This window comes from Sebastes umbrosus, chromosome 2, assembly GCF_015220745.1.
Source record: "Sebastes umbrosus isolate fSebUmb1 chromosome 2, fSebUmb1.pri, whole genome shotgun sequence".
Lineage (NCBI taxonomy): Eukaryota > Metazoa > Chordata > Actinopteri > Perciformes > Sebastidae > Sebastes > Sebastes umbrosus.
In genome coordinates, this window is record NC_051270.1 from 30,047,444 (window position 1) to 30,060,728 (window position 13,285).

General features: G+C 42.5%; 1 protein-coding gene across 1 annotated transcript; it reads right to left on the minus strand.

Annotated features, from left to right (window-relative positions):
- Nucleotides 1-1,731: 1,731 nt before the first annotated feature.
- zgc:113276 (uncharacterized protein LOC553748 homolog) lies at nt 1,732-11,182 on the minus strand. The gene is made up of 10 exons (XM_037756929.1): nt 11,072-11,182; nt 8,084-8,327; nt 7,326-7,519; nt 7,000-7,215; nt 5,429-5,798; nt 4,432-4,565; nt 4,093-4,332; nt 2,339-2,500; nt 2,123-2,212; nt 1,732-2,014 (listed from the first exon to the last, which is right to left on the minus strand). Exons 2-10 carry the CDS (start codon nt 8,325-8,327, stop codon nt 1,844-1,846), a joined length of 1,821 nt encoding a protein of 606 aa, XP_037612857.1. The 5' UTR covers nt 11,072-11,182; the 3' UTR covers nt 1,732-1,843.
- Between the last annotated feature and the right edge of the window lie 2,103 nt (nt 11,183-13,285).

Sequence of the window (13,285 nt, forward strand, 5' to 3'; positions counted from 1 at the left end):
GATTGATGAGCTATATTCAATCATCATGAGGGAGAACTGAGGAACTACTTACCATGACGTCATGGACATGGGAATTTATGTTCTTAATATGCATAAAGTACATTTTATAATTGTAATATAACTAATTTTTAATGGAGCTTCCCAGCAAAAAGCATTTCACACAATTGTACTTGTTTAACCGGCGTGACAATAAACATCTTGAATCTTGTGTATTTGATTGTCTGACTGCACTCTTTGTGGGTTGCAATAGCCCATTTCTCTAACATTTTATCTTTAGTTATATGATGCAGATATGAAGTCTAGTATGCTATGTGTTTATTGTGCATCTAAGTTTTACACAGGTTTCTGGCAAGGTTATGATTTTGGCTGGTTTTTATTGAATTAGGCAGGTTGTGATTGGACTGAAAACTGTCCCTGATCTGGCAACACAAGGAGATAGAGGGCAGAGACACAGTTTTCCAAGGTTAATAATCATGTTTATTAATATTAGAAAAACCCAACCAATAACATTACTATAAAAAGGTATGTTAATTATGTTTGCAACAATTAAGACCATGTAAAACATTGCCACAAGGAGCAATATACAAGCATACAATGGGGGCCCTTTGTAAAGTAAGAACTGTTTCAGGAGGGAGGGTCGCCGTCTACCAAGCCGGGGACATTTAGTGGAAGGCCCAGTCTAGACCAAAGCAAAAGAGTGGTTTAATTTATTTACACAAAACTTAAGTTCAAGGTGCAAACACTCAACTATACAATAGGAGTGGTTACTCAGCGTGCTAGGCCCGGCTTAAACAGACCTCCGACCCACCTTCCTGGATCAAGATCCGGCTTACAACACAGAGAGACAGTCAGCACTGCAAGAGAAGAACAAAAAGGAGAACAACATTTCTGAGAACAAAACCGCTGAATAGATATGAGAGAGTTTTACTGCAAAAGAGCGTGTGTGTATTTTCAGTCACCACAACCCAGGAAGTGTGCTGGAGGTCACAGGGAAATTTAGCCTATAACAAAATCAGTCAGCGCTCTAGACCACACACAAATAAAGAAACAAGCAGCTCAAATAAAAACCTCAAATCAACTCACCACAGGAATGAGGGACAGTGTCTTTGCAGCCTGAGAGTTTACTTGGTGTGTGCATAATAGAGGAGCATCAATGAGCTGCACCTGGTGACCATTGGAACATGATCAGGCTCACTTAAGGTGGACCAGCTAACACTACTACAATTACAGCCATGGAGGTTCAGTATGAAAGTTGATCATCCTGGGCATCGGATCAGAAAGCAAAGCCAGGAATTTTCAATCATCTGAACAGCAGTAGCATTAATAAATATAAAGGAGCACAAGACACATGGGCTGGTGTAGCATATCAAACAAAATATAAGATTAGAGACAAGTTAACATTCTCAGTTAAATTAACATGGACATAAGGAACTTAAGAGTAACTAAGAAACTCCTCTTACCAGACCTGCTGCTACATATGAAGGTGGAAAAGAGTGAGTAAAAGGGAGAGCAGTCTTTAAATAAGGAGGTGAACTAAATCAGGTTAATAAGGGTGACAAACAAGAGCCAATCAGTGACGAGGAAAGGAAGTGAGGTAGGTGAGGAAAGGAAGTGGAAAAAAATGAAAGAAAACAGGGATCTTTACAACACAAGTCATGTCATTACATTTTTGTGAATATACCTGGAATTATGACCATGTGACCATTTGTTTATTTAAAAACATAAGAGTTGTTATAGTTCCCAAAAAAGCATTTATTCAAGTGCAATCCATTTAATCAAGGCCACATTGGCCAGACATAAGTCGTCACACGTGCATCTTAGTTCTTCAGGCTGAACAGCAACATTAAAGCCATAACAGGCCTTGCATCTGTTGAATATATTCTTCTGTTTTAGATTTCTCTCCACTCAGTTCAGAAGCCTCTGTGTTGTCCTGCTGCTGACGGCGCATGATGTCCTTGGCGATCCGCATGCTGGCGGCCTGTCCGCCGGCCAGGTTCACTGCATGAGGTCCAACCTGTATTTCGGGGAAAAAAACATAGAGGACATGTAGTCTGTAAAATAATTGTACAGATTCTTGTTGAGACTTATTTTTGCACACCAGAAGCCTCTGTAAAAGATCTACCTGCAGAGCGGTGTACTGCCCCATCAGGTAGAGCGGGCACCCGGCTGCCCACTGTAAGCTTTCTGATATGCTCGGCCAACCATCAATCACCTTCATAGAGGGAACAGCCAGACACATTTTATGCATCTATTAGTGTCGCCTAGTTCAGGTTACATCATGAATGAATGAATGAATGAATACATTGCTCTTATCTCTACATGTGTATGTCCAACCCACCTGAACGGGGAATTCCTTCATCACCTCAGAAAGCAGCGGGTCCTGTTTGACATCAAGTTTGCAGCCGGTGGCGAGCCAGATCACATCTCCAGTCCACTGGTTCCCAGTGCTGAGGGAGAGACTCCAGGCCTGGCTCCTGTAGCACCAGCTGGCTTCTCTCACCTGCATGACATTCCGACATGTTATCATTAAGGGACTGTCGGAGTTAACCCAATAATAGTGCATTAACGAAATTAGTTTTAACACCACTAATTTCTTTAACGCAACTTGCGATTTTTAGGTTGTAGCGGGCTCATTTTTAAAGCTAGAGTGAAGATACTGGCATCATATGAAACTAGAAAACCTACAGTATGCCATGTCATACTCATGAAGGAGGCTAAATAACACTCCAAACTTACGCTAAATTTTGGTGAGGGAAAACTGTCATGGCCATTTTCAAAGGGGTCCCTTGACCTCTGACCTCAAGATATGTGAATGAAAATGGGTTCTATGGGTACCCACGAGTCTCCCCTTTACAGACATGCCCACTTTATGATAATCACATGCAGTTTTGGGCCAAGTCATAGTCAAGTCAGCACACTGACACACTGACAGCTGTTGTTGCCTGTTGGGCTGCAGTTTGCTATGTTATGATTTGAGCATTTTTTATGCTAAATGCAGTACCTGTGAGGGTTTCTGGACATTATTTGTCATTATTACACAGGTTTGTTGAATACTCGATTCTGATCGGTTAATCATGTTGTTCTGCCGTCTGTTATTTCTTTATAGCAAACCGTTGCTATGTATAACAGACCGTTGCTATGGGCGCAGTTCTGATGTCGAACTCTGGCGGACCGTTTTTGTGTCAAATGATTGATTTCTTAAGTAAGTAGCCGTGTAATAAGCGGGATAATGTACAGCTAGCGGGTCGTTGTTGTGGAAGAGACACCTCCGATTTGCGTTGCTGGACAATATTTGTCATTGTTTTATATTGTTAATTGATTTCCAATAATAAATATATACATACATTTGCATAAATCAAGCATATTTGTCCACTCCAATGTTGATAAGAGTATTAAATACTTGACAAATCTCCCTATTAGGTTCATTTTGGACAGATAAAAAATGTGGACAGGTGGACGTGAAGACTAATTATGGACAATCATGTGATTAATTGTGATTAAATATTTTAATCAATTGACAGCCCTTATTATCATTCCAACTTGTCATATACTGACGCTTTGTCGCAGTTAACACGTACATGCTTAATGTTGTGAATATAACAAAAACACATGCTTAGGTTCAGGCAATAAAACTACTGTAGTTGGAAAAAAACAACATGGTAGGGCTAAAAACTACTAGTTTGTGCAATAAAAATGAAACTGAACGTTGTGAACATGAGACACGAATGAACAACTGATTGTAACATGACACATGGGACACAAACAGCGGTCTCCTGGATGAAAGTCTTGTGTTTGTTGGACCCATCCACCTCCCCTTCCGCTGGCCCGGTGTGTGTCTTTTTGCTCTTTAAACTACGTCACCACAGCACTTTCTCTGAGTGTTTACTGTTGCCGTGGATGGGTTTAGATTCTAGTTAATGAAAAGCCCGGTGTATCTCATACCGACGCTCAGGGGTGCCTTGTGCGGCGGTATCGAACACAGACGGCCCTGACAAAGCGTCGGTATTTGACGCCCTGGGAATGAGAGCGGGCTGAAACCTCCCACATACCATCTCATTCACTACACCCTATGGGTTGCACATACACCATCACCTGACAGTACGTCTTCACGTCCACCTGTCCATTCAGGATGAACGGCTGTAGGTGGATGTAGGCCTCCGGGGTGACGGCCCCTCCTTTCCTCGCCTGGCGAATCATCGCCAACCGTTTGTGGAGACTCCGTTCATTGTAGAACTGCCGTAGGTAGGCCTGGCCGTCCATCTTGATGCCGTGCTCCACGTGGGAGTAACGACCCACCAGGCTCTCCACGTCGCCCACATCAAACTGCTTCAACTGCAGGAGAAACAGTGAGGACTGATACGAGTGTTGGAGGCAGACGGCTATATCTGCAGTTATGGTTGCTCCACATGCAGTTTCACACTGGCACTAGACCTGGAGGTGCTTCCTCATGACCCATGTCACATGGCTGGCACCTCGCTGAAGGGCAATTGAGACGACATGAGCGCTGGTCAGACCTCCACCAACTACCATTACTCTCTGCCCTGCCGTACACACTACACACACTTCTACACACACATACAGTAGTTGTAAAGGAAAATGTTGCAGCGATGATGGGGGGTCAAATAGCTGCTGAAGTGTGAAAAAGCACGAAAACCTCAGGTGAAAGCAAAGTATTATTGTATATTCTGGCAAAAAAAACACGAGCAAAGGGGCATTACATGTTCGGACAAATGCTTAAACACTGTTTGCCTGCAAAGCTTTTCTGTATTAACCCAATTCGACTGTTATCAGGCCATTAAATGGGCGTTATCACTATAAGCACCATAGATGTGGGCCATTTGGGGCCTACTACGCATCATATGTTGTAAAAGTGAAAGCGAAACTTAAAAGCAACAGGTTCTAACACAATGTAAAACTGGACAAAACATTACATTTTGAACACAAATATAATGGTTTCTTCTAAGTTTAGGCAACAAAAACACAGTTACGTTTTGGGAAAAACATCATGTTTTGGCTTAAAATAACTATGTTTCAAAAGTGAAATTTAAACTTGTGAATGCAAAGACAACTACAAAGGATGCAAACCCTTTCCTCTTGGGTGAAAACCCTGTATTTTGTGTCCTGTCCACCGCCCCCGATCTCCACCCCATTTGAAGTTTAACGCTGTCTATACTACAGCGACTGACTTCCGCTTCTGTCGTAATTACTACAGTCGCTAGAGGTCGCTGTTGTGTTCTTTCATACCTTCTTTCGGTGATCAACCATGTGAATAGATGATAAAACCTACTAGTGGGTGTAGTAGGCCCCTATTGACCCACATCTATGGTGCTTATAGCAACCGATAACGCCTATTTAATAGCCTGACAACAGCCTAATCGGTTGATTATTGTGATGTTACATAACCCTCAGAGGAAGAAGGCTGACTTACCTTGAGTGGGAAAAGTCTCTTTCTGTCTCTGACTATCTGTGTCTTGAAGTCTTTGCCGAGCAGTTGGCAGGTGGTGCATGAGGTGCACCGTGTGCTGCAGACGCTCCTCTGGGTAGCTCTCTCCGATGCTTTTCACCCATGAAGGGATGTTTGCCATCTGGGCACGGGTTGGACCTGTCGCCATAACGACCTGGCGGGCTTTTAGGATGACGCCTTCTTGAAGTTGGACTTGAAAATACTTCACTGTCTTCCTTTCAGTCCTTCTCATGGCTTCACCCTCTTTTATCCAGTCGGCCTTGTCCTCCATCACTGGGGTGATGTGCTCCACTGTTCCCTTCACCAGCACTTTGTCCAGGTTGTATCTCTCCACCTGCATGTTCAGATTCAACAACTCAGCAAATAGCAATACTCAGATTTAGGAGATCATGCAGGTTAAAGGATAACGTTTGCAAATATTTTGCCATCTACTGTAAGTGAAGACATAAATCTTTAAAAACGAGTCACGGATAGATAGTTATTTGTGTTATTTTGGAGGTAACGCAATGCTAGGAGCATTGTTTAATATATTGTTTAATGCAATCTTGTAATTCAACACATTCTCATCCCAACTCGTCACATACCGCCCCTTGGAGTCACAGCCCTTGGCGTCACTGCGTCACTTTATTTTCGGCATCAAAACCACTATATGGCGCCAATTTAGGATTAGGCAGCAAAACGACTATAGTTAGGTTTAGGAAAAAACTAGAACACGGGACACGAACATCGGTCTCCTGGATGAAAGCCTTGTGTTTGTTGGGCCGACCCACCTCGACCCTATGGAAGCAGCCGTGCAATGCATTCTGGTAGTGTGGCGGCGCAATTTGAAAGACGGACCATCATGTTGCCCGCTCCTCATTTGCACAAAGTTGAGGTCTTCTTTATGCAAATCTGGGGCATCCGGTGCAACTCGCAACTTGGAAACTTTCTAGAAACTTTTAAACTAAACGTTGTCGACCTAAAATAAAGACAGATTCAGCAACTACATGGTTTATTTCTCGCCTCAAATTTTTTCAGAAACACATTTTCATAATATAAGAGAAGAAAGTTTCCAAATGAACTGCCATATTGGTTCTGGTTTTGAAAGCTGGGAGCAGCAGCTCACAAGGGAAAGCGTTCATCCAATCAGGTGCTGAGTGCCTTGTGTCTAGTGGCAGCCCATCGAGCGTCCAATTCTGGGAAGCGAGGAGATCCCTCGCGATAAAAAATGCCGCTGTGGACACGTACCATCACTGCTGCTCGGTGCGTTTCATACCAGCGCTAAAGGGTGCCGCGTGCGACGGTACCGAACACCAATGGTCGTGACAAAGCGTCAGTATTTAACACCCTGGGAATGAGAACGGGCTGTGTAATCTGTTCTTTCTGTAATTTAAAATTCAAGAAAAAGTACAATCAAACTACACTAACGGTTATTTAGATGCAGTTTTGCAGCTTTTGGGAACCTCTTTTATTCAGTAAATTGTGACATTAAATTTACCACACAGAACACACACACACACACACACACACACACATAAATATACAGTATGTCCAACCTGATCTTTAAAGAAATCCACACTTAGTTTGGTTCCTGGCAGACTGAAGGATAAACTCTTGTTGAGTGTTGAGGTGATGTTAAGACGTCTCCTCTCCTTCTTGCCGAGCCTCATGTCGTTGAAAAACGCGTTTTTGTCCAGAATGTAAACCTGGTCTGGAAGACTGTGAAGCTCCGCTGAACGATCAGACTTTAAAACAAACTCCTGCAGCGCTTTCTGACAAAGGAAACACACACACACACACACACACACATGCTTATTCATGTTCATACTGTAGAAGCACTATCCTTGCTTCTACTTCAGGGGAAGTAGTGTTGTGTTTCTACCTTATTGAGGGGGTCTGTGTGCACCAGTGTGTGTGAGCGTAGATGAGGGATGTTCAGAGCGGTGAACTGGCTCTCCCACAGAGTGGTCCACTCTCCGTAGGAATCCACCACTCGGAGACTCATCGGTGGGCAGTCGACCTTCTCTGATATGGTTGACTTTGCTAGTCGTTCCTCCAGTGTCAGGCCTGCAGAGTCTAATCACACAAACCGCATAACAACTGAACTGTGAGGCCACACAGGAAGTCCATTTGATTGTCGATTGTCACGTACATGTCTAAATGAAGAAGTGTTGTATTTGTGAGGTAACAGGTTCCTGGTTCCTGGAGGTCAGTTTGAATGGTAATCTGATCAGACTACATTCATTCATTCATTATCTGCAAACGCTTATCCTACTCAGGGTCGCGGGGGGGCTGGAGCCGATCCCAGCTGACATTGGGCGAAGGCGAGGTACACCCTGGACAGGTCACAGGGATGACACATAGAGACAGACAACCATTCACACCTACGGGCAATTTAGAGTCAACAATTAACCTGCATGTCTTTGGACTGTGGTAGGAAGCCGGAGATCCTGGATAAAACCCACGCTAACACGGGGAGAACATTCAAACTCATACACACTGCACCACTGTGCAGCCCTGATCAGACTATAATTCAAATTTAATGAATGAATGAAGTCTGATTATCAAGTTAATACAAAACTCATTCCTGCTGGTGTTACACCAAAATCTGTGACCACCGAAATCTGAAGCACACAGTACCAGCTGTCGCCCTCCTCCTCTTCTTGCCACAGCAGCGTTTATTGTTGGATGTTTCCGGGTTTGTCTGAGGCGTCGAGGGGTCCAAGGAGGAGGAGGAGGAGGAGGAGGAAGAGGAAGAGGAAGAGGAGAGCGGAGAGTCATGTCCGGTGTCTGAGTTTGGATCAGGGTCAGGGTTGAATAGCAGGCTAGCAAGGGTCAAGGCATGAGGGCCGCCCCCTATTATCAACACATCTAGTACCACCATCTGAAACACACACACACATAATGACAATACAGACAGGACAGTTTCGAAACAAGCGTGAGAAGCTCAGCAGTACTTTCAGAGTCTGTTTTGTAACCACAGTTAGTTCCTTAATCTGTGACATGTCACTCTCACTCAATAGTGGTTTAATATGATAGATCAGTTAAAATAAGGTTTAATGGTGTTTAGTACAGCATTCATTTCAAATTCAAGGTCAAATGCAAACTATAACTAAACATATTTACAGCACAACAAAAGTGAACAACCACTATTAGCAATTGAAGGCACAAGAGTTTTTTCTTTTTTATATATTATTGTATTTTTATTCACATTGAGCAAAGAACAAAACAAGCAGATTTTTTATTCTAATGTGCTTCAGATCATTGCATCATCTAGTTTCTATAAAATATTTCTCATTCGCAGGTCGTCAGATACCGCCGTTTTGTCACACCCGGTGACGTGTGATATCGACACACAAGGCCCTCTGTGAGAGACGCATCGGGCTTCCAAGTAACTACAATGTAAACCCACCCGCTTCACTATTAAACACTCAGAGGAAGTGGTCGGGGAGTGTGGTGACCTAGTTTAAAGAGCGAAAACGAAAGGCACACAGGTCGGGCGGGCAAGCAAGTGGGCGGGCGGGAGGGGAGGTATACAGATCCAACAAACACAAGGCTTTCATCCAGGAGACCGCTGTTCGTGTCATACAGACGTAGGCAAAATTGTTGGTACCCTTCCGTTAAAGAAAGAAAAACCAACAATGGTCACTGAAATAACTTGAAACTGACAAAAGTAATAATAAATAAAAATTCACTGAAAATTAACTAATGAAAATCAGATATTGTTTTTGAATTGTGGTTCAACAGAATCATTTTAAAAAACAAACTAATGAAACTGGCCAGGACAAAAATGATGGTACCCTTAACTTAATATTTTGTTGCACAACCTTTTGAGGCAATCACTGCAATCAAGTGATTTCTGTAACTCTCAATGAGACTTCTGCACCTGTTGACAGGTATGTTGGCCCACTCCTCGTGAGCAAACTGCTCCAGCTGTCTCAGGTTTGAAGGGTGCCTTCTCCAGACTGCATGTTTCAGCTCCTTCCACAGATGTTCAATAGGATTTAGATCAGGGCTCATAGATGGCCACTTCAGAATAGTCCAATGTTTTGTTCTTAGCCATTCTTGGGTGTTTTTAGATGTGTTTTGGGTCATTATCCTGTTTGAGGACCCATGACCTGCGACTGAGACCAAGCTTTCTGACACTGGGCAGCACATTTCGCTCCAGAATGCCTTGATAGTCTTGAGATTTCATTGTACCCTGCACAGATTTAAGACACCCTGTGCCAGATGCAACAAAGCAGCCCCATAACATAACCGAGCCTCCTCTATGTTTTACATTAGGTACAGTGTTCTTTTCTTTGGATGCTTCATTTTTGCGTCTGTGAACATAGAGCTGATGTGACTTGCCAAAAAGCTCCAGTTTTGTCTCATCTGTCCAAAGGACATTCTCCCAGAAGCTTTGTGGCTTGTCAATATGCATTTTGGAAAATTCCAGTCTCGCTTTTTTATGATTTGGTGTCATCCTCGGTTGTCTTCCATTAAGTCCACTTTGGCTCAAACAGTGACGGATGGTGCGATCTGACACTGATGTACCTTGACCTTGGAGTTCACCTCTAATCTCTTTGGAAGTTGTTCTAGGCTCTTTGGTTACCATTCGTGTTATCCGTCTCTTCAATATGTCATCAATTTTCCTCTTGCGGCCACGTCCAGGGAGGTTGGCTACAGTCCCATGGACCTTAAACTTCTGAATAATATGTGCAGCTGTAGTCACAGGAACATCAAGCTGCTTGGAGATGGTCTTATAGCCTTTACCTTTAACATGAAGGTCTATAATGTTCTTTCTGATCTCCTGAGACAACTCTCTCCTTAGCTTTCTGTGGTCCATGTTCAGTGTGGTACACACCATGATGCCAAACAGCACAGTGACTACTTTTCACCCTTTAAATAGGCAGACTGACTGATTACAAGTTTGAAGACACCTGTGATGCTATTTACAGGACACACCTTAGTTTAATATGTCCCTATGGTCAAACTATTTTACATCTTTTCTAGGGGTACCATCATTTTTGTCTAGGCCAGTTTCATTAGTTTGTTTTTTAAAATGATTCTGTTGAACCACAATTCAAAAACAATGTCTGATTTTCATTAGTTAATTTTCAGTAAATTTTTATTTATTATTACTTTTGTCAGTTTCAAGTTATTTCAGTGACTATTGTGGGTTTTTCTTTCTTTAACGGAAGGGTACCAACAATTGTGCCTACGTCTGTATGTGTGAAATTTCACTTTCTTTTTTCAAACGTAGTCATTTTAAGCCCAACGATGATGTTTTTCCTAAACTTAACTAAGTGGTTTCTGATAAAGCGACAGTATGTGACGAGTTGGGATGAGAACGTGTTGAAAATATCCACGCGGTCAAAGCTAAAGAGTCTTTTGAACTCTATGAGTTGTTCCTATAACTCAAAACTATAGATTTCAATTTCAAACAACACAACGGGTCCAAGCTTCATCTGATAAATTGAAATAGTGGGTTGATTAAACTGTTTATCATCCAATGCTCACACCGGTGTTAAAATAAGTGAGATTACTCAACACCTTCAGCTGCTACAATGATGTAACTTTTCTCAGTAGTCAGACACACACACACGTCATGCAGATTAACAGTGTATTTTCAGTGCGTCACAGTACCTGATCGAGTTCAGATTGTCAGTTTCGGTGGTGACGGTGGTGGAAACGCGTTGCACCGGACGGTGGCAGACCTGACGTTTTGCAACAGTGGCGTGAGCTTCTCATGTAACTCAATCCTCCTCAGCGCCTACAGATTTAGCTGGACCTCACTGGCTCAACTGGGAAAGCTGGAAATAGCCTCAGTGTGTGTGTTTGTGTGTGTGCTTGTATAAATTTAGCAACACAACTCATCCCAATATTAAAACAGTAAATGCTATGTTTGCAGACAGCTGTAACCTCTTTCTGTAGCCTAATTGATTATTATTTTACATTCAAAAGTTAAATTGAGTAGGTAATTGTGCTTAGCCCAGATGTCAACATCAGCATTGGTGAAATTCTTGCAAGACAGTTATTCACAAAACGTGTCAGGATATAGAAATTGAATAATTTTTAAAATTTGAAGAAGAAGAAGAAGAAGGGCACTTTATTGATCCCGAGGAGAAATTACATTTTTTCACTCTGTTCTTTTTTTTTACATAGTTCTTAGTACACACAGGCCCGAAGTACACACACACATGCACAAACAGGACCTATATACATGCATTAACGGAGAGATGTCAGAGCGAGGGGGCACCTCGGCACCTGGCAAACTGGCATCGCTCCAGCTACCAGTTCACACTCAGCTCTTAGTCCATGCAGGGACTTGAACCGGCAACCCTCCGGTTCCCCAGCCAGGTCCCTATGGACTGAGCTACTGCCGCTCCCAAGACAGCACATTGAAGACAGCACATTGAAGACAGCACATTGAGACGACATATACATTACGACCTGACGTCGGTTCAACTTTCAGTTTGGCTATATATTTCAACCCCCTGACGACGTCAGGGCTGTCAAAGTTAACGTGACAATAATGCGTTTTCCTTTTATCGCCACTAATGTCTTTAACGCATTAACGCAGGAGGTTGTAGCGGGCTCAGTTTTAAGGCTAGAGTGAAGATGCTGGCATCACATGAAACTAGAAAACCTAATGACCTAATGAATCCACTGGTACCAACCATGTCATACTAGCTTGTTAAATAATGCTCCAAACCTGCACTAAATATTTGCGAGGGAAAACTGTCATGTCCATTTTCAAAGGGGTCCCTTGACCTCTGACCTCAAGATAGGTGAATGTAAATGGGTTCTATGGGTACCTACGAGTCTCCCCTTTACAGACATGCTTACTTTATGATAATCACATGCAGTTTGGGGCAAGTCATAGTCAAGTCAGCACACTGACACACTGACAGCTGTTGTTGCCTGTTGGGCTGCAGTTTGCCATGTTATGATTTGAGCATATTTTTTTATGCTAAATGCAGTACCTGTGAGGGTTTCTGGACAATATTTGTCATTATTACACAGGTTTGTTGAATACTCGATTCTGATCGGTTAATCATGTTGTTCTGCCGTCTGTTATTTCTTTATAGCAAACCGTTGCTATGTATAACAGACCGTTGCTATGGGCGCAGTTCTGATGTCGGACTCTGGCGGACCGTTTTTGTGTCAAATGATTGATTTCTTAAGTAAGTAGCCGTGTAATAAGCGGGATAATGTACAGTTAGCGGGTCGTTGTTGTGGAAGAGACACCTCCGATTTGCGTTGCGGCATCGCCCTGTCGGGGTTTCTTTTACAACAATGACCGGCTTGCTGTACATTATTCCCTACTTGTTGTTTGAAGGATTAAATATGTGCTATAATGTCCCATGATAAACATTCACTTATCTTGCAGTCATTTATCCATTTTTTCCAGACTAACTGGCAACTTGATCGCTGACGACACAGAGGTACCACGTGATACTAACACCATTATACTATTGGCTCACAAGCCTTGTTAGAAGTGGGAACCAAATGTCAGATATCTTCCACAAAACATTCATTTTGGACCCGCCAACATTTTAAAATGATTAATTCACGGTCGTAATACCTTTTTTAAGAAAAGCCATAGTTTTATTCATCACCTTTCCAAAAGCTCTGTGGATGTATTATTTTTTTGTATGATTTGTCTGCATAAAAATGTTATCAATAACACCTTTAAGTTAAGGTTAAGGTTAAGATTTTGAATGCAGGATGTAGTGAAGTATTTTCACAGTGTGGTAATAGTACTTTTACTTTAGTAAAGGATCTGAATACTTCTTCCACCACTGAGTGGTATACAGAATACAACACTTTTACAGGTGCACTCATAAAAAGCAGATC